This window comes from Ipomoea nil, unplaced genomic scaffold (assembly GCF_001879475.1).
Source record: "Ipomoea nil cultivar Tokyo-kokei standard unplaced genomic scaffold, Asagao_1.1 scaffold0758, whole genome shotgun sequence".
Lineage (NCBI taxonomy): Eukaryota > Viridiplantae > Streptophyta > Magnoliopsida > Solanales > Convolvulaceae > Ipomoea > Ipomoea nil.
The window spans coordinates 120,269-141,565 of record NW_017617186.1 but is presented as its reverse complement, the minus strand read 5'-3'; the positions used below and the strand labels follow the sequence as shown (position 1 = coordinate 141,565).

The 21,297-nt window shown below is 38.3% G+C and overlaps 2 protein-coding genes across 3 annotated transcripts; both read right to left on the bottom strand.

The window, feature by feature from the left end:
• Positions 1-7,672: 7,672 nt before the first annotated feature.
• Positions 7,673-9,329, bottom strand: LOC109176807. Of its 2 annotated transcripts, XM_019326210.1 has the most exons (4): positions 9,172-9,329; positions 8,465-9,132; positions 8,064-8,180; positions 7,673-7,946 (listed from the first exon to the last, which is right to left on the bottom strand). In XM_019326210.1, the coding sequence occupies exons 1-3, from the start codon at positions 9,238-9,240 to the stop codon at positions 8,093-8,095; spliced, it is 825 nt and encodes a 274-aa protein (XP_019181755.1). In that variant the 5' UTR covers positions 9,241-9,329; the 3' UTR covers positions 7,673-7,946; positions 8,064-8,092. The 2 variants fall into 2 exon arrangements, with proteins under 2 accessions (XP_019181755.1, XP_019181754.1); XM_019326209.1 differs by having other exon boundaries at positions 7,676-8,180; positions 9,172-9,328.
• Positions 9,330-17,844: 8,515 nt separating this feature from the next.
• LOC109176806 (ABC transporter G family member 5) lies at positions 17,845-20,182 on the bottom strand. The gene has a single exon (XM_019326208.1). It carries the CDS (start codon positions 19,907-19,909, stop codon positions 18,005-18,007), a length of 1,905 nt encoding a protein of 634 aa, XP_019181753.1. The 5' UTR covers positions 19,910-20,182; the 3' UTR covers positions 17,845-18,004.
• Between the last annotated feature and the right edge of the window lie 1,115 nt (positions 20,183-21,297).

The following is a 21,297-nucleotide window of genomic DNA, read 5'->3' as shown; positions in this document are numbered from 1 at the left end:
TCTACAAGAGGTAACCCATGCTCTACAAAACCTATTTTGCTTACCTATATGTGATTTCTTGGATTCTACTTGTGTTTTGCTATGAAATGTGAGTGTTGATGCATGATCTTGTGAAAATGCATATCTAGAGCTTGTGTTTAGGGTTCTTGTGTGCCATTGCTTGGAATTTCCCTTTGATTCAAGTCATTTTGTTGTATTTGGTGAGATTTGGCATGTTTTGGACTTGAATTTGAGTTTGGAGAAGAAAATCCCCGAAGGGATTATTTGTATAGGTATATGTACCCGCGGGCGGAACGACGGGTAGAGCTCCAACCCGCGGGGAACGTAGGCCAGTAGGTAGTGTACCCGCGGGCAGAACCACGGGTGGGAGCCTACCCGTGGGTCCACCCGCGGGGAACACTTCGGTGTTATGATGGGATTTGTTCCCCGTGATCCTTTTGACTCGGTATTTGGTCTTTTGACTTCCCGATGTTCTTTTGTGGAACTATTTGTGTGTTTTCTTGATGTTTCGTATGTCTATAACTATATGGTAGGTATCCATGTAGGACCTTGGTGTCTTGAATCGTGCTAAGTGTTCAACATTGTGTTTCGTTGAACCGTGTTGTGTCTTGTGTGTTCTTCAGAACTACCTTTGGTTTATCCGTTTGATAAGCATGCTAGTTCGGTGTCTAAATGCTAACGTGTGTGTTGTTTGTACCTTCCGATTGGTTGATGATAACTTGTGTTATTCATCGTTGTTGTTGTTGGGTTGTGACCCATTCCTTGATTGAGTATGTTTCATACCTTCGTTGTAATCCGTTGATTGATTCCTGTTGAGGTGTGATGTGTGCGTGGCTTTACCTGGATTTCACAATTAGTGGTATGGGACACTAGTCACCAAGGTATTGCAGCGGTCCTCGTGGTGGCCGTGACGTGATTATGGAGTTGTGGCCTGAGTAATGGGTCCACGTGATTCTTGGGTGGCATGTGTTGCCGTGTGTGTGTACGGTACCCTCGTGTACTATGAAATTGGTGGTCTCGTTGGTGGTCGTTGGTGGGGGACGACGATCCCAGGAGGGAAAAGGTTGGACTAAGAAGTACAGGGGTCCTGGAGGTAATGGTTGGAAAGAAGAAACAAGGTTGGGGGTAGCCAGAAGGTTGGAACCGGGCATAAGGCAGGCATATCAACTTGTGATGGGTGATGTCACGAGGGCTATTGTAGCCATTGTGGTAAGTTCTTCTCTTGTGACGTGTGTAGTCACAAAGGCATGTGTTGCCTTGGCATGTGTTGCCGGTTGTGTGAGTCTTATTCCTTTGCGTTATGCATGTCGGGTGTTGGTCTATTGTGTGATGATAGACCATACCTTGAGACTTCTTGTGAGTCGTTATTGTTCTTTGTAGTCTTGGGATGTGTTCCCGTATTCTTGTTGAGAGTGTTGAGTCTTGTGTTGACTATTACTCTTGGTTTTTGACTTATATATATGTATTTCGTTTCACAAATGATTTTACAAATGTATATCTTACCTATGTATTCACATGTATTGGTGGGTTACCAGCATTATTCGCTGACCGGGCGTCGTCCCATGTTTATTTGTGATCTTTCAGGTGATGTCTAGACGAGAGCGCAGTTTAATACCCGATAGCATAGCTCCTTCCGTTTGTTTTATGGCCTGTGTGCCTATCTAGTTGTAGACTTGTGAGATTTGGGATAGTTGTATACCATGCAGATTTGGCCGTAGCGTTCATCTTTGTTGATCGACGTGGCATAACACCCCATGACTTGGATTTATGTTTATCCAGTTACCTTTTTGTCTTCCGCTGTGCTAGTTGTTTGTTATGTTATCTGCATGTGTTAAGGCTTTTTATAGCTTGCGTTTTAGGGGGTGTTACAAGGTTGGTTGCTTGTGGTCCACCATGCTCCATGAACCAATGCTAGAATTGCTATTTTAAAATAGTTTGGGGTTGAAAAAGGAATTTTCCCAAAATTATTTCTAGATAAACACTTGATTTAGGCTTCTCAGATTTCTCCCGGTTTCACTCAGATAGGTTTCTCAATTCAAAACTTGGTACACGAACCCGAAAATTTAGGATGTTGGTTTTAAGATCAAGTCTTGGTGTTGAATTTATTTAAAATGGCTCAAAATAACTTTTTCAACACCGATTTAGTCGCAAAAATTTTTATGGAGTGATAATTGGCTATTTTGGAATTTTCTTAAAACCGGATTTATAAACTTAAATTTTGGGTTGTCACACGGCCAGACAAAGAAGTATTCTTCCTTTCAACCCTTGTGGGAGGACTCGAGCTTGTCCAAGAATCGACGGTCGTCCCTAGCGCGAATCTGTACGTAGCCCGGGGTGGCAGAACTGACTGCTGTCAGTCGGAAGAGTTGGTGAAAGAGAGTGATGGAGGCCTCCATCTCGAGGCAATGACAGTAAGTAAAGAAGGAGACAAGATGGCAATAGGAGTTGGGGACGAGCTGACTAGGCACCAAGCCATTGTAATGCAGGATGAGTGAAAGAAGGGAATAGATTGGCACGCAAAAGCCACAACACACTGACTGGTAGTGCATGCCAATGTAACCGCCCTCCAAGGGGGTCGGTCGCCCGCCTCTCAGACTTCCGCTGCCAGGCCAAGTAGTCGACGAGCATCTTGGAGATCGGTGACAAAAATGGTGGAACGGTGGCCCACCGGCCAATCCAAGTCCTCGAAGTGACTCGGTTCTCGGTGGATGGGCGAGTCGCTGGGACAACTGAGGTTGGGCCTGACGCTCTTGCTAGTCGAGAGGTTGTGGTCGGCGAATTGGATGTAACGCCTTGACAACGAGAGGAAGGGGAATTGGGGATTTGGGAAGACAACATTGTAGTAGAGAAGGAGGAGAGAAAGAAGGGTTAACCTTAAAGAAGCGAACGGAGATGGCCAGAGAACTAGATGGAACTGACTCGGGGTGGAAATGTTGGCAAGAGGAAGATGCTGGGTCGCTAGAAAGAGCGAATAAGGAGAGTTCGTCGGGATGCTTAGAGCAAGAAGGAGGTGAAAGGGAAAAAAGAGGAAGGATAACTAGAGAAGGTCGGATGAGCTATTTATAAGGAAGGTCGGTTGCCTAAATCACGAAACGTGTCACCTATCGATCGGCTGATAGACAAACATAACATCTGACAAATAGGTTATGAGGAGACGCCTTATTGAGAACATAACTGGTGGAAAACGAGGAGACACAATTATTACCCCTCAATAACCGTACCATTCGGAAAAAAAACGGAACCAGTCAGGATGATTGGAAGAGTAGCAAATTACGGCCCTACACGTCAACCCGACTGACTGCGATCTTGCGCTCAGCTACATTGCCTCAGATTCTCGGAACTACAATTGGCAAATTCTACTTTCTTGAGATGCCGCCTGGTTGGATATCAAAAAAATGTATATAGTTTTCGAATTATATATTTTAGAATATATATTTTTGTGTATGTCTGTGTGTGTCTATATATATATATATATATATATATATATATATATATATATATATATATATATATATATATATTATTTTTTTTTTTTTGAAATACATGACAGTGAAGTATATATTTTGCTTCTGTTCTCAAGATTGGGTAGTAGCTATGCTATTTACTTTGTTTAATTCTTGAGTTTGATGATTTGTTTAGTTACTTGAGATTAATTGTTTAAGGCAGTGCATTCCAAGTTTCACAGTAAAATAGCATGTTCATCAATTTCATGATTTATGTAGAGTTGAGGCAAAGTAAATCCTAAGTCATATTTCAAAACCTTATATCTATTTTGGAAAATCTATATCTTTTTGCATTGAGAAATTTGCATGATATTTAGTTTTCCATTATAAGAAAGAGAAATTATATAAGATGTATTTGTGCATTGAGAACCTTGCATGACATCTAGATTACTAGCTTGAGTAAAGAAGTTGCATGTGATATATATGCTATTTATGTGGTGAGGAAAAACCCTTGTTTTGGAGGTCCCCGTTAGGACTATGTCCTTTCGTAACAAAAGAGAAGAAAGAAGTTTGAGAAAAGAAAGAAACGATCACAGAGGACCGACAGTTGTTTAAGAAGTAACTTGGTCGATATTCCCGAGTTACTAGGTTGGATACTACCTGCTGGGCTTGGAATCTCGGTTAGGTGGTGTGCACACTGACAAGTACGATACCTTATTCCACCGAGTTTATAAGAACCACGAGTACCGGTTCTGTGAGCAAGATGAGTATTAGGCCGGCTAGATGCCGAGCCTGGATAGGTCCGATCCATTCACGATTCGTGAAGTTCCTACCTCGCCCAGGAGTTCAGAAAGAAAGCAAGAAAGAAGACAGAAGAGAAAAGTGAGTCAAGAGACTCAACAGAGATCCTCCACAGAAAAGTGTTCCTTTTTTATATAAAGAGCGAGAGTATATCTATATATTTATAGCATCATATCCTTACTTGTATCATGACATATCATATGTTTCATTTAGAGTATTTGAGAAGTACAGTCTTATCGTTGTTTAAGTGTTAGCATGAAAGCATGATTTTACTTGTTAAGCTTCAGTTGTTTCTTTATCTACCAGCATGATTGTGAGTAGTGCATAGTAGACGATAGTTGGTTTATATCTGTTTACAGCATGTGAATGTGTTCAAGTATGAGTTATGAGTTAAAGGATGTTTATATGTTTTAGGTTGCGAGCATATAGAAGTATTTATGTATATCTATTGAGATTCGTTGACTAAGTGTCTTGATTGCTTATATTCATACTTGAGAATGTGTGTGAATGCAAAATGTTTTCCAACCTATATCTATAGTACTTTACAGGGTTGAGTGGCTTCATACTTAGCATTAATTGCTAACAGGTTTATTTTCCTACTTGTTTTATAACCCCTTTCAAGTGGACCCAGTTCTTGAGAGCGCACGATGATAGTTTAGTACGTAGTTTTAGTTGTAGTAGTTGCTAGGCCAGTACCCTTTTGTTTAGTAGTACTTTTAACTGGTTGTAGTGAACTACCTTTTTTATGGTGCATAGACACCGGGGTTGTTTCCCCTGTATTACTGTTTTGATGAGCTTTGACTCTAGTTCTCGTAGATGTTTTGTAGCCTGTGCAGTTTCCGTGAGTGGTGACTGTGGCTGTGACATTCACTTTTAGTTTATCTTTTTGGATTGTTATTTTAGTTACTTAAGTTATCCTTGACTTATTTTAATTAAGTTTGATTATATCGGATTTTAGATTTTAGAAAAAGGGGTTGTGTTACACCAATGGTGTATTTTTGAACACTGTAGGGTGTTTTTGTGTGTATTTTTGTGGTGTATTTTCCTAACGTTGATGGTGTATATTTGTTGAACTATTGGTGATGTCGCACCGTAAGACACCGTCGCACTTGAACCTTCCCCCCCCCCCCCCCCTCTCTCTCTCTCTCTCTATATATATATATATATATATATATATATATATATATTACTTTTTATAAAATCGACTTATTTTCAACAAACCCACCCAAAAGGTAGTAATTCATTTGCCGTCTTGTCGAATTGTCTGCCAAGCAGAAAGAAAAAAATTTTGAGAAGACGGATCCGTTTACTAACTTGAAAACTTCTCAAATTTTTGAAAATTAGAAAAAAAAAATAAAAAACATGTTTACTAGCATCGTTTTCCCTTTTGAAAATAGGAAACAATTCTGGAGAAATTAATAGGGTATTTGGTTCAGATATATTTTTAGTTAAGTTATATACAGATATAAATTTGGTTCGGATATCAAATATAAAAATCTTACATATATTTGGACTTAAAAGTAAAAATTATAGGCACAAGTGTCAAATAGACCCATCTACTACTGCGAAGTGCTCAGTTTCCACCACGAACTAAATTAAGTGTCAAATAGGTCCATCTACGAGTTAAATTTGTTCAATTGACTTTTTTTACAGGTTAATAACAAGTTACGTATTTAATTATTAAAATAAATAAATAAAATAAATAAATAAAAAATAATAATAATAAAAAAGAATACAGTCACCAGTTGTCCTCGCCGGACAGCCGGTGGCTGCCATTTCAAAGACAGTCATGGCTGTCCCGTGAGCCGCCGCCCCCATTCCAGGCCGTTTGAGGTCCAGATCTGGACCTCATATTAGACAGCCGTAGTTGTCCGACTGTCCTCGCCGGACAGCCACGGCTGTCTTTGAAATGGCAGCCACCGGCTGTCCGGCGAGGACAGCCAGTGGCTGTATTTTTTTTATTTTTTTTAATAATTTTTAAATTATTTTGAAATTATTTTTTTAATAATTGAATTGGTAACCTGCAAAAAAAATTCAATTACCTGCAAAAAAAAGTTAATTGAACAAATTTAGTAGGTAAGTATGGTTAGTTAGCCTTTAATTTAGTTCATAGTGGGAATTGAGCACTTGACAATAGTACATGGGCCTATTTGACACTTCTCCCAAAATTATATTAATTGTATAGAGTTAATACCTCCAACGGTCCTCCGAGTATTAGCGATTTACCAGTTGTAGTCATCCGAGTTTTAAATGACCTCCAATGGTCCTTTATGTTTTAAAAAATAACCACCCGTGGTCCTAATTCTTAAAAAAAAACCCGAGTTTAAAATGACCACGAGACGTCCTAAAAGGACCACGAGTGGTTATTTTTTAAAACATGGAGGACCATTGGAGGTCATTTAAAACTCGGATGACCACAACTGGTAAATCGCTAATACTCGAAGGACCATGGGAGGCGAATTATGCTGTGCATCCGTATGCACCATCCATGGTGCATACGTATGCAAAAACGACGTCGTTTTATTAAAAACGCGCGTCTCACTTAAAAAAAAAAATCAGTTTCAATTCCCAGCAACAACATTATATTCTGCATAATTTGAACTAAAATTTCAGAATCGATGAACTAAAATTTCAAAATCTATGAACTAAAATTCCGGAATGAATGAACTAAAAATCCATAATGAATGAACTAAATATCCATAATGAATGAATTAAATATCCAGCATGAATGAAAAAAAATCAATTTCGATTCACGTCTAAATATCCATAATCAATGAACTAAAATTCCAGAATCTATGAACTAAAATTCCAAAATCTATGAACAACATAATGCTGTTGAGGGGAATCGAAACTGAATTTTTTTTTAAGTGGGATGCGCGTTTTTAATAAAACGACGTCGTTTTTGCATCCGTAATTCCGTATGCACCATGCATGGTGCTTACGGATGCACAGCATAGATATCCACCATAAGAGGTATTAACTCTAATTGTATATAAACCAAGTATATTTAAAATATAAGATCTAAAAATCACTCATGTTAATTTTATATCCTTACTCTTAACAAAATAAATTTTAAAAAATAAATGCTACTAGTAGTAAACAAGTTTTAGAAACAGAAAACAAAGAATGAAACTTGAAAAAATTAAAAAACATAAAGGAGACCTGGAAATTCCCAATGTGGTGTGGGAGGAATGATGCTGGCATCCGAACTGGGATTACCGTAGTAATCCAGTACTCCGGTCCCCCGCCATCCGGCGGCTTTAACTTCCCGGCGATTGCATAGTCTTCATTTTTAGTACGGAGTATTTGGCTAGGAATTCAATCTCCACTCAATTTTCCAGGTGCGAATTAAATTTCTCAAAATTCATATATTTGTGATAGTTATGCACTATGCTATTCTCTCGCACAGTTCAATGTAAATAGAAGACTAATGCAAAAAAAAAAAAGTTTGATATTCTCTCCTCTACATAATGCTTTCTTTTTCTACCATTCGCACTCGATCATTACATTGATTGATGAAATCTGATTTATGAGCAGAGAGCCTACCTGTGCAGATTGTTTCTGAGAAGCTTACAAATGACAGAACAATCTCCATCTACTTCTGAGATGATCAATAATTGGTAATTAATAATAATGGATCACGCGGTTTAATCATAAGTGGCAGTCTTGCCTATATTGTATCACCTTCAAAATCCAAGATTCCTAGCTAACTTTAATGCGCTAAATACATATGAACTTTGTGAACATAGAAATTGCTAGTACCCTGTACTAAAATAGGCTCCTTTATTTTCACTATTCATATAGCTAGTTGCGGTGATCCTTCATGTTTCTTGATATGCAGTTGGCCATTAAAAGAGGCAACCTCTTTGGTTCTTTGATGTATATCGCCTACTGTCAAAAGATGGTTCATCCAGTAGGGAGCTGCTTTCAACCAACCTGTATAAAATTAGGAAATATGTAGCTTTTCAGTCATTGAGGATTTGAGGCCATATACTAATCAATCTTGATATTTGACATGTTGTGGAAGTTTTTCAGATTAATCTTTGGACCTCTTTATTCTATTGATGTGATATCACTTCCGCAATTTGGTGACTTTTGGGGTTTTTTTTTTTAAAGCGTAAATCATGACAGTGATTATTCCACATAAAATTATAGTTGATTTTATGAATCTATGAAGCTGAAATTTTCTAAAATTATTGATAAATTGAAAAAACACGCACCTGCTTTCAGTGTGTCTACTAATGCTTTCTTTGATGCTTATGCTGCTCAAGCTCCGTTTGATGCTTCTGCTGTACGAGTTCTGTTTGATATGTAGATAGATCATTTTCCACCAGTCCTTAGTTGCAGCAGGTTTGTCCGTTTCTTTAGATGGTGGATTTGGTGAAATTTTGGAGCAATTCTTTGTTTTTGATTTCGTCTTAGTGTATAGGGAGAGGGGGACAAACATCTTGAGTAAGAAAACTCCACTATCCATGCTTTCGCTTCGTGATATTTTAGCATGCTTGAAGGTTGTGCTCTTTCGTTTGATCTTCTTATCATTCGCCTTGCTGTAGCTCACACTTGTATCCTCTACTCCCACCTCTTGATGGCCCTCATCACCTGTTCCTTGCGGATTGTCAAGAACGATGTCTTTCAGTGACAGCTCAAGGGATGACTCGGGCAAGTTTTGAATCATCTCCATGAGCTTTCTCTGGCCATCCACTATCGCGTTAAGGCGTGATCTTGGAGATGGGTGGTAGTAAGCTTGATCTTTTGATGCCCTTTGTGTCCAAAGGGATGGAGAATGAAGTATGTAGTCACTCCGAGTCTGGAACTCTATTTCGCTGTTGGCACCTGAATGGTCAGACATCTCGGAATTCATCATCGTCTGTCTTGCTTCATCCCATTTGTCGCCGCGCATTCCATTCCTATTCTCAACTAACATGTTATTGAATTGCAGGAAAGGATTGGGAGGAGGAAGAATTTGCATTGTGGTTGTTTGTTTCAGATGTTGCATGGCTACAGTACAGGTAAGTAGCTGCTGATTATTGGTCCAATGTCTGTGGGGGGTTTGGTTCAGTGATATACATGTACTGAAATGACTTAGTCAATATAATGCCAATTTCCACATAGTATTAAGCACGGATGACTTTTTGTCTAGTCTTTGGCGTCTTTGAAGGGGAGCGGAGAGAACAAGACGCGTGCCAATCTTCTCTTTTACCATTTTTCTAACACCAGTGTCACTGAAAAACAAAGTTAAGTCAAAACACACTTTGTTGAAATTCATTGAATATCTCCTTATATTTTGAAAGCTCTGATGAACTTTTGCATACCCTTATTTATTTATGAGTTAATACCTCCAATGGTCCTCTGAGTATTAACGATTTACACGATGTGGTCATCCGAGTTTTAAATGACCTCCAATGGTCCTCCATGTTTTAAAAAATAACCACCCGTGGTTCTTTTAAGACGTCTCGTGGTCATTTTAAACTCATATTTTTTTAAGAATTAGGACCACGGGTGGTTATTTTTTAAAACATGGAGGACCATTGGAGGTCATTTAAAACTCGGATGACCACAGCTGGTAAATCGCTAATACTCAGAGGACCATTAAATGTATTAACTCTTTATTTATTTATGAGTTAATTCTATTTTGGTCTTAGATTTATAAGTCCTTTTTTTATCAGAGCAGTCATTTTTGGTCTTAGTATTATTGTAGTATAATTATTTTTTGTTCTTTATCAACAAAATAGTTTAGATATCGTTAAATAGAAAGACATTTCGGTCTTCAGTTATGAATTTTTCAAAAAAAAAAACATAAAAAATATAACGATTCAACTTACTTTGTATAAAAAAGATTGAAATGTCTTTGTATTTAATAACATTTGAACGATTTTAGCGATGGAGGACTAAAAATGATCATGTCACAATAATAATAATAATAGGACCAAATGATGACTGTCACCTATAAATTTAGGACAAAAAATGGAATAATTCTTTCTTTATTAATTTTTATGCTACTTTTAATTAATTTATTTATTTATAACAACTACACATATATACCTTCTAGAAGTGATCTAGTCAAAAGGGTTTCTGTACATCTACGTGCAGTTTGGTTGTTAACGGACGAAAATGTAAAATTTTCGTTGAGGATGATTTTGACATGGGGAGGATTAAAGAAATAGGTCATTGAACTATTTGGAAAATAGGCCATTGAACTTGAATAAGTTTTAAATCCATTCATGAATCCCAAAAAAAAAAAAAAAAAAAAAAAAAAAAGCAATTAGCATTTTAGCAGGTTAACAACATGTTTACGTTGATTTGGATGTCATGTGTGCATTTTATTATTATTATTATTATTATTATTATTATTATTATTATTATTATTATTATCTTAATAAGTATTTTATCATCTTCTTGAATGCCATGTTTTATATTTTATCTGACAGGATAATGGTAACCCGCAGCAGTCAAAGCAATAGTCATTTGGTAATGGTAAGTAGGAAGAGGTAACGGTTCTTAGGGTCCGGCTCATCAAAGAGCAGTTACAAACAGTACGCACAGCAATTACTGAGGAGCCTGACACTTATGGAGGGGAGCTGTTACACTTATTAGGAGGCCGTTGATAATTATTGTAACCGTTACAAATTTGTAGTATAAAGGCTAACCCCGTGTAACAAGAAAAGGGCGACACACTCTGAAACTTTGTACTAAGACTTTGAAAGTACAAAACTATCTACTTCTATAATTATACCGGTAGCTTTCCTACCGTCATTGGTGCTTTCATTGAGAACCTGAGATCAACTCTCAAGCAAGCTAATACACATATCTTTCTCTCTCATCAACAAGCTCGAATCAATGAGACGATCTAGATCAAGTGGCTCCCATGGTTCCCGTGGCTTAAACATCAATGCAATGGCAATGCTCACATGGATGCCCGATAAACAAACTCGAGCGACCTTCGGGGCCAGCTCAATAGCAACCGTGAGGGTGACCTCCGGGACCAGCTCAACAACAATCGTGATGGTGACCTCCGCGACTAGCTCAACAACAATCGTGGTGGAGCACAACTAGAACCCAGGGCACAGGTACCACCTATAGATCTCTAAGCGACGACCCAGATCATCTAGCAGGCAGCGGTGGCTCTAACCCAAATGGTGGCAGGGATTCAAGGTCAAGTGCCCCGAGCATCCGCGCAGGAGGAGGAATTAATATCGCCACGACGAGAGAGGACCCAACGTCGCGGTGCGACCCATCATAGCGACAATCGCCCTGAAACTCAACCTCGCTCTAAGAGAAGGGAGGTGAAAGGCCAAGGGGAAGGAGTTCAATTAGCGACTCTGTCTGACATCGTCCGACTGCTAGTTTCTATGCCCATCTTGGAACGATTGGGCGAGAGGGTGACTATCCGGCAAATGTTAGAGCCACAACAAATGACCAAGGGGTTATCTACAATGGGACCACACCAGGACAGAACCAGCACAGTGAGTGAGGGAGAGCGGTTGCCACAGTTAGAAAAGGTGGGAGAGTCTGGAGGGCAGGCTCCGCGTCGGTCCACTGTGCATAAGCGAACCCCAACCATGTAGGAGGAAGTGGTGGAGCGGTTGCAAAAGAAAATATAGGAGCTAGAGAGGAAAATGGAGGCGAGGGAGCAATCGCCTAAACCCGAGGTAAGGATGGCCGCACCATTTACCCCGAAGATAATGGACGCGCCCCTTCCTAAGGATTTCAAGCTTCCGGCTATCAAAGCTTACGCTGGGATCTCGAACCCACGTGCACACATGAAAAGATACAAGGCGGCTATGGTGATGATTGGGGCATATGGCACCATCATGTGCAGGGAATTCCTGTCTACCTTGGATGGGACGGCCCAGGATTGGTTCAATACGATCCCAGATGATTCAATCCAAAATTTTGCAGAACTATCCAAGAGTTTCCTGACGTACTTCTCTAGAAACATACAACGCAAGAAGTCGTTCGCTCACCTTTGCATAATAAAGCAAGACAAAGGGGAAAACCTTAGAGATTTCCTGAACAAGTGGAAGAAGGAGGTTAAAAACGTTTAAGATTTTGACTCCAAGGCGGCGATTTCGATATTTCCGAGCGTTAAGATCAAGAGATTTCCATAGGTAGTTGAACACCTATTAATCTCGCTCTTACGAAGATCTGATGAGGATGGCCACCGCTACGCAGAAGCAGAGGAAGCCGATAAGAAAAAAAGAGAAGAGGAGGAAGGCAAGACAGGAGGAAAGTCCGAGAAAATTGGTCCAACCAACAAGGTGTCAAGCCCAGCTCCATCGAAGAAGGGAAGTAAAGACTAATCCTCAGGAGGACCCCATTTGATCCCCTTGCATCATTTGACCCCACTGACCCACCCGGTCATCGTAATCCTAGACCAAGCCGAGCAGATAGGGATGGTGCAGTTCCCAAAGGAGTGCATGAAAGTTTCTTCTAAGGTAAACCAGACAAAATATTGCCAGTTCCACCGGTAAGTTGGCCACGACACTAACGAGTGTCACGTTCTGAAAAGACAAATAGATGAACTCATTTAGAGGGGATACTTCACTCAGTTTTTGAAGCATCCAGGGCAACAACAACAACATCAGCAACAAGGCTAACCCAAAAATGTGTGGCGAAAGGGAGGGGAGCCCGAGCCATCCTCCTCAAACACAAAAAAGAGGAGGCACGGTCAGATCATGGAAGAAGGAGACAATGAGTTAGAGGAGGAACCCGCACAACGCAAAATACATGTTATTCGCTAAAACACACAAGATCAACAATATCATTATTGATGTAACTATTGTTCATGGTCTGCCCTGATCAATTTTGTTAAATAAAAATATAATAATAAAAGAAAATTACACTTGTCCATGGAGCCCTTTGTGTCAGCAAAGTAGGATGTCTGTCCTCATCCAACATGTCCGAAGCCAGAAATAAAAAAGGGCAGCCAAGGCTGTGTGCTTGTACTCATTTGAATGAGGCATATCCTAGTTCAAAACCAAAACCGAAAAAAAAAAAAAAAAAAAAAAAAAAAAAAAAAAACCTCGCACACTCTATTCCTTAAAGACCAGCACAAGATCCGATCATGCTAGCTACTCGATGGAAGGGTGTTTTCTTGGTCAAGCTCAAAGGCCTGATTACGAAAAACGTTATCCCCTAAGGACTGGTACGGGGTCTGACCTCGCTCACTATCTTATGGAAGAGCCGACATTTGGTTGAGCCCATGACCGGCCAAAGCAAGCTATGAACACAATTTAAAAAAAAAAAACAACAAAAAACAAAAATCAAAAAAACAAAAAACAAATCTAAAACAAAATCCAGAAAAAAAAAAAAAGCCCAAAAAAAAAACGAAAACAGAAACAATAAAAAAAAAAAGCCAAAAAAAATAAATAAATAAATAAAAAGAAAAAGGGTGCCATAGAAGCCGAGGCAGCCCTCAAATCTATACGCTCGTAGTTTGCGGACAGAGAGGCTGATTACGAGGTATTCAATGAATATTCACTATTATTACTTCGTAGCTGACTCCGCAACGCTCTTAGCTCGGAAGTAAGGGGTTGGTGACAGGATAATTGTAACCCGCAACAGTCAAAGCAATAGTCACTTGGTAATGGTAAGTAGGAAGAGGTAACTGTTCTTAGAGTCCCCCTCATCAAAAAGCAGTTACAAGTCGTGCACACAGCAATTACTTGGGAGTCTGACACTTATGGAGGGAAGACGTTGCACTTATTAGGAGCCGAGGCCGCTGGTAATTATTGTAACCGTTACAAATTTGTAGTATAAAGACTGACCTCATCATCATCGTCATCGTCATCGTCATCATCATCATCACCATCACACACACACACAAATGTCATAATTATATATGTATACAATATAGCAAATCAAATTCAATTCTACATATATGTTTGTAATTACTAGAGAAAATTCAATTCAATTATGTTTGCTATATCATCTTATATACGTACATATATAATACGTAGGATGTATGTATACATAATATATATATATATATATATATATATATATATATATATATATATATATATATGTATATATAAAACATGACATCCGGAAAGGATCAAATGCTTAATAAAATAATAATAATAATAATAATAATAATAATAATAATAAATATAAAATAAAATATACATATGACATTCTAATCAACCTAAATTTGTTAATCTACTAAAAATGTCAATTGTTTTTTTTTTTTTCAGGTTCATAGATGAATTTAGAACTTATTCACGTTCGGTAACTTAATTTCTATCCCCATATAATTTAATAACCTATTTGTACCTTTTTCTTTCTTTTTTTTTTTTTTTTTTACCCCTTCTGTATGTATTCTGGCATTTTGCTTTTGTTAACTTTTTGAACAATTTTATCAACAGAATTTCATTTCCTTTCGCCATAATTCTATATAGTAAGGTATTTACGATGCAAAATTTTCAAACCGAATTTACAATTGGGTAAAACCTTTCAGCGGGTCAATGAATGTTTTTGAATTAGTCAAACTGAGTTATCTTTTTCTAATTTTTTTTCTCGATCAAAGATGAGGGAGTAACCTCGTCTATAGCCCTTTGTTTAGTTAATCAACCGTATTCCTTGTGTCACATTCCCAATAACCCGCCAACTGAGGTAATTTTGTCTTGATAAAATGTGATTTACACTGTTAAAGTTTTAACTTTAATATACAAACATAATAACCTTAACGATACGTACAAAACTATAGATATAACTTGGATTTGAACATATAATGTTGCGCATATATAGCTCAACTTGTTATATAAGTTAAAATTATTATAAGAGACCATGGATCAAGTCTCACAAGTAAGCTTACTCATTTACAATTTTGTGAATGATATATTTTATAATTTATGATTTATATTTATCGTGAAAATCGAATTAAATTGATATTATATTTTCCAAAATCTTAAAATAATTGACGTATTTCAGTTAGCGATCCAACTGAATTATATTGGGAAGAATTAACTGAATTATATTGCTTAATTAAAATAAAATCAATTAATTAGACAATATATTGAACAAGTTTCAATAATCACATGGGAAAAAGTTGAAGCGTGTACAGCAAACTGCTTATTAAAATATTTTGGTGATATTTATGGAAGGGGAATATTTTACAAAGACTAATGTGACAAGGGAGAAACGACTGCCTGGCTATCACATTTGATGCTCCGTATAATGCATTATATAAATAATAAATATATTTAATAATTTCTGTAATTTTTTTTTGTGCGTAATATATAAAAAATTATAAATAATATGTGTACGGAGAACAGACAATGTATGCTGAAGTTTTGAAGGAGTCCGTGATGGAAGTTTGTCATGACTTACCAAATGTATTGAGTGATCAGTCTTGACATTGAAATTTGGGATCCCAATAACAGCAATATATGCTATATATATAATTTGATATTTGATATTTATCATATATAATATACATTATTATTTAATTCGAAATATTATTTAAATTCATATAATATTAATAATAATAAAATAAATGAAAAATAGTCAAATAGACATATTAACTTTACTCAAAAAGTCAATTAGGCGCTTAAATTTTCAAAAGTTACCATTAAACCTATAAACATATTATTTTGAAACATTGAAGTCCAGAAACCGGTTGGTGAGCTGTAATTACAGGTTACCTAGGGTTCTAGCGATTCTTTCACTATTTTCCGGCCACAATCACCAGCGAGCAACAACCGAAAGGTCGCTGATCGCATTTGGAGGAGACAACCAAGTTGTTTGCCTACTCCAGCAATTGGAGAAGACAGACCAACTGGTAGCCTTCTCCAGTCGCCAGAGAAGGCAACAAACTGGTCTACCTACCTTCTCCCGCGAAGGAGAATGCAGACCAATTGGTCTCTTTCTCCATCGAAAGAGAAGACAAACCAGTTGATCGCCTTCTCTAGCGATTGGAGTAGGGGTGTTGGTCTCCTTCTCTAGCGATTGGAGAAGGCGTGTTTGCAGGCGAAGGAGAAGGTAGACCACGTACTTGGTCGCTTTCTTCAAACGCGACCGGCGACCTTTCCGGTCACCAATCGTAGTTTGGGATTCAATGCTTCAAAATAACATGTTTATAGGTTTAATTCCAACTTTTAAAAATTTAAGAGTCTAGTTGACTTTTTGAGTAAAGTTCATGAGTCCATTTGACCCATTTTTTCTAAAACAAAAGATGATAGAAATGAGTGTGGATTCACAAATATTCATAGTTGAATTTCTTTTAGAGAGCAAGATTGAATTTAAGAATTATACAAAAATCAAACTAGCCAAACCATATAAGGTAAAAAATAAATTATACTCTTTTTTCTTGGGCGATGACTCCGATGAGAGAGTTGGTGCTAACTGACTTGGTAATTTTTAAATACGAAAGAAATTATTTACTCACTTAGTCATTTTTTTTTGATTGATGAATAAATTATAAACTCTTTTTCCAAAAGACTGAACCACAACCCTAAATAAATTATAAACTCTTAAATATACTATCCGGAACTCTAGATATTATCCAACTTTCATTTTTTTTATTGTTTTGCGTATAGTAATATTCACCGAACTCCTCCACAAACAGATGAGGTACCAAGTTTTATAAATAAGATGAAAATAGTTGTAACGTGAATAGGCATTTTGACATTATTGAGCGGCTTCTGTACCCAATACATCACTCTTGCTCTATCCTTGCTGTGCCTAGCTAAACTCAAACCAGTTGCCATTTTTAGGCAATTCAACTACTTGCTACAAACCATACATCACGAGATTATAACTTTTACTTGTGTAAGGCCCGTGAACCCCCACCCCAATCGTGATGCTGCACATGGTGCACACGGTTGCAAAACGATGCCGTTTCATTTTTTAAAAAAAATCTCGTTCGAATTGTTGTAAATGGCATTAGGCGGTTTCTTTTCGTATTCAAACAGTAAGATATATCCATAATTTCATAACTGTATATCCAGAATTACATAACTATATATTCATAATTTGACAACAGTACATTCTGAAATAATAACTACACATTCATAATTTCATATCCATATATTCATAATTTCACAACTAGACATTCATAATTACATAACTCCATATTCAGAATTTTTAAAGTGTTTGTTCACAGAGAACTATATCCATAATTGCATAACTACACATCCATAACTTCATAACTATATATCCATAACTTCATAACTATATATCCATAACTTCATAACATTATTTGATTGGTGGAATTAAACGGTGCCACTAATGGCACCGTTACTCCATCATAGTAAAACGGTGTCGTTTTGCAACCGTGTATACCATGCATGGTGCACACGTTTGCACAGCATAATTTGTGCCCCCACCCCTTTCCTCCGCGCTCACATTTTAATAAATTAGATCAAAAAGTTGGGCATAACTTAATTAAGTGACCAATCCAAAATAATTTAACAATCTATTTTACCGCCAGACATTGTATGGATTTCGATTCTTTCAAAGGATTTATTTGGTAGTGCCCTGACAGGACTTGAGGGGTAATATGAATTTATCTGGTTAGGGGAGGCTCTCAATTTGGGATGCAAAACCTAGTAAATTAGAAAGAAGAAGAAGAAAAGAAGAGTATTTTAAGTACCCAGACTTTGATTATCAATCTCACAAGTTTTCTTCCATTATTTGTTTATGTAATAGTTTTCATGACATTTAAACATATGCAGAACAGATTGTTCTGATTTCACCTAAAAAAAAAAAACATTGTAGGGTAAGTAGTATTTAGGTAGGAAGAGATTGATGATGATGACCTACCTCTTGGAATGAGATAGAATCCCTCCTTGGGAACACCTAAACCTGAGAATAACATAGGAAATAAATCTGTAAAGCAATATGAAGCAGAGCATGATGAGCACATTCCTCCATCTGCTCTCTTCTCCATACCCTTCCTCTCTGATCAGCTTTTCCCCACTCACCATACATTTCCCAAACATGTATTGCAGGCACTTGTTAGACCCTGAGAACTCATTAATCAAGAACCCTTCAAATGGGTACTTAAACAGGGATATATAGTGCATGAAAATCCAGTAATTTGGTATCCCATTCTTGGACACGAAGTAGCCAGAGAAGAGGAAGAAGGAGCCCATGACTGCAGAGATGAGTGAGTTTCCGATGATGAAATTTGGGACCAAAGCGCTGAAACACACCACCACTGAATTTGCAGTGTAGAGGATGAGCCATATGAGTAGCAAGAATTGGAGGTAGGGTGTGAAATGGGGGTTTAGCCCTACCAGCCAGTAGAGTGGGAGGGAGAAGAGGAGTGCAAGAATGAGCAGAAATGGGAGGTAGACGAGGGCGTTGGCTATGGCGTAGGAGGAGACTCTGTAGCTCCCGCTCGAAGTCTCTTTCATTAGTATCTCCCTCTCCTGCAAGAAGATTGGGAGAGCCTCTGTTGTGCTTGATAGCAGAAACGTCAAGATAAATGCAAACAGGCCTACCCTTTCCACTGCTCCCACAAAATCTTCTTTCAGATTGTAAAAGATTGATCCCAGGACAAGCCCTGATACCACCATTTGAACACTCCTCAAAGCGAACAATTCCTTTGTTCTGTAGATGTTTTTCCAGAATCTGTGCGTCAGGATCGTTGTCTCTCTCATCCTGGAATTCGCAAACCCCTCATCCACCAAATCCAAATCGTTAATTATAATGCCGCCGCAGCTCACAACTTCTATAGCTTCCTTTGATTGCTGAAAGAGCTGTTGCAGAGTAAAATTGCCTGTTTTGCTCTCCCCAAAGGGTAACAGTTGTTCTTCATCCCCAGCAGGAGTTGATGGGCTTTCTTGTTCTTGGATTATTGCTTCAATGGAATCGATTGAGAATTCGAGGACGTTGACATGGAGAGGAGGGTGCAATCCCAGGAGCCTCAGCCTAGTGCTAAGCTGCTCAACCGTGCCGTGGTGCAGAGCGGAGCCGTTAGCTAATAACAGGATTGAGTTGAAAAGCTTCATGATTCTAAATCCAGGCTGGTGAATGCTCAGGATTATGGTTCTGCCACGCCTTTCCGCCATGAGTTTAAGCATGTCAATGATTTGCAGTGCGGAAGTGCTGTCAAGCCCTGAAGTAGGCTCGTCGAGAATCACAACCTTAGGGTCATGGATTACCTCCACGCCAATGGACACGCGCCGCCTCTCGCCGCCGGAAATCCCCCGGATCCTGTCCGTGTCGCCAACTCGAGCTCCCGCGACGTGACTCAACCCGAGTTCTTCGATCAACTGAGTCACCCGTGATCCCAGCTCCGGTGCCGGCAGCCTCAGCCGGAGCTTTGCAGTGAACGTCAGCGTTTCTTCCACGGTGAGCAGGGGAAACAATGTATCCGTCTGCGTCACATACCCCGAAAGCTTCTTGAACCTCGCTTTATCCACAGGCTTCTGGTTCAACCGTATTAAACCACTCTGAGGCTGTATTTTCCCCGCGAGGATCTCCAGCAACGACGACTTCCCGGCGCCGCTGGGGCCGACGATGGCAAGAATCTCCCACGGCTTCGCGTGGCAGCTCACATCCTTCAACACAACACGAACTCCCCCGCCGCCGCCCGGTAATTTCTCTTCTTCATCTCTGCTGAAGAGCTTGAAATGGCGGCGGCGATGGTGTTTTTGGTGAGTGGAGATTGAGTAGCTGATGCCCAATGCTTCAACTTCACAACCTTGCTTCTTCATTATATCCGGCCAAGAGGAATTTGGTTCGGTTGAGTTCAGTTCGTTGTATATATATGTTGCTCAGTAGATTCTTGTTTTTGGTTCCAATTTTTATTCAGAGGACAGCTGAGAATTTGTCATGAAACGAATGGAAAACAAACGAGTGCTAGTTGGGAATTGCGAATTGAAGGATATGATGGAACGAAGTGTAAAGAATTGGGAGGTCCGTTTGTTTGATAGCTTCACGTGCAAATGTTTTGAGTGCACATCTGTTTGTAAGACATGGAAAATTGGAAACATATATATCATACTTTCACGTGATTTCACTATATATCTTGTTATCCATCATGCATACAGGCTACAGTACAGCATACCCACCCTCTCAACAGTGTATAGTGTTGCCTAAAATCGAAGGCTAAATGGGTGAAACATAATTCTTATATCTAAAAGTTAATTATAGATTCGAATTCCATTTGAGATGCCATATATAATTTAGAAACATCTGCAGGGAAATCATACAAACGTATATATATATGGATCAGTTTGCATGCGAAGACTTTTCCAGGTGAAAGATGGGTGAAATATGAGACTATCTAATCTAGATCAAACGCTCAAATTAAGAAAACTTATTTTTTAAAAACGCGCTTATGTCAACATGCATGATCAACTGTCACAAACTGCTGCACTTTAAGATATAAAACTACGCACATTAAGATATAAAAACACGCACCTTAAGGTATACAACAACGCACCTTAAGTTTAAACTGATGCACCTTACACTAGAAAAGTCATGCACCTTAAGCTTTAAATATACGATCCTTAAAGAAGGAAAACGACACACCTTAAGCTATGGAAAGACACACCTAAAGCTTTAGACTGACGCACCTTAAGTTTCAACAAAAAAAAAAAAAAAAAAAAAAAAAACGCACCTTAAGTTCTCAACTAAAGAACTGACGTACCTAAAGCATAGAAACCACGCACCTTAAGAAGGAAAACAGCGCGCCTTAAGAAGGAGAACGACACACCTAAAGCTTTAGACTAACGCACATTAAGTTTCAACAAAAAAACGCACCTTAAGTTTCAACGAAAAGAGCACCTTAAGTTCTTAAGAAGGAAACTAACCTACCTTAAGCACAGAAACCATGCACCTTAAGAAGCAAAACGACACATCTTAAGCACAAAAACCCCCGCACCTTAAGTTTGACAAATACGCAAAAAGACAATTTCCATAGTTTTTTTTTTTTTTTTTTTTAAGTTTTCTTCAATCTAGGCTATTGATTTTGATTAGATCGATGAAGGATAAGATTAAACCCCATCTTTTACCTGAAACCTGTTACCCCATTTGATCTTTTATATATATATATATATATATATATATATATATATATATATATATATATATATATAGA

Excerpts from the sequence above, each read along its gene's own strand:
- LOC109176806 (XM_019326208.1), bottom strand. The coding sequence starts at position 19,909 with ATGAAGAAGCAAGGTTGTGAAGTTGAAGCATTGGGCATCAGCTACTCA.
- LOC109176807 (XM_019326210.1), bottom strand. The coding sequence starts at position 9,240 with ATGCAACATCTGAAACAAACAACCACAATGCAAATTCTTCCTCCTCCC. Across the intron at positions 9,133-9,171 it reads ATCCTTTCCTGCAATTCAAT|AAATGGGATGAAGCAAGACA; the intron begins AACATGTTAGTT and ends ATGCGCGGCGAC. Across the intron at positions 8,181-8,464 it reads AGTAGACACACTGAAAGCAG|GTTGGTTGAAAGCAGCTCCC; the intron begins GTGCGTGTTTTT and ends AATTTTATACAG.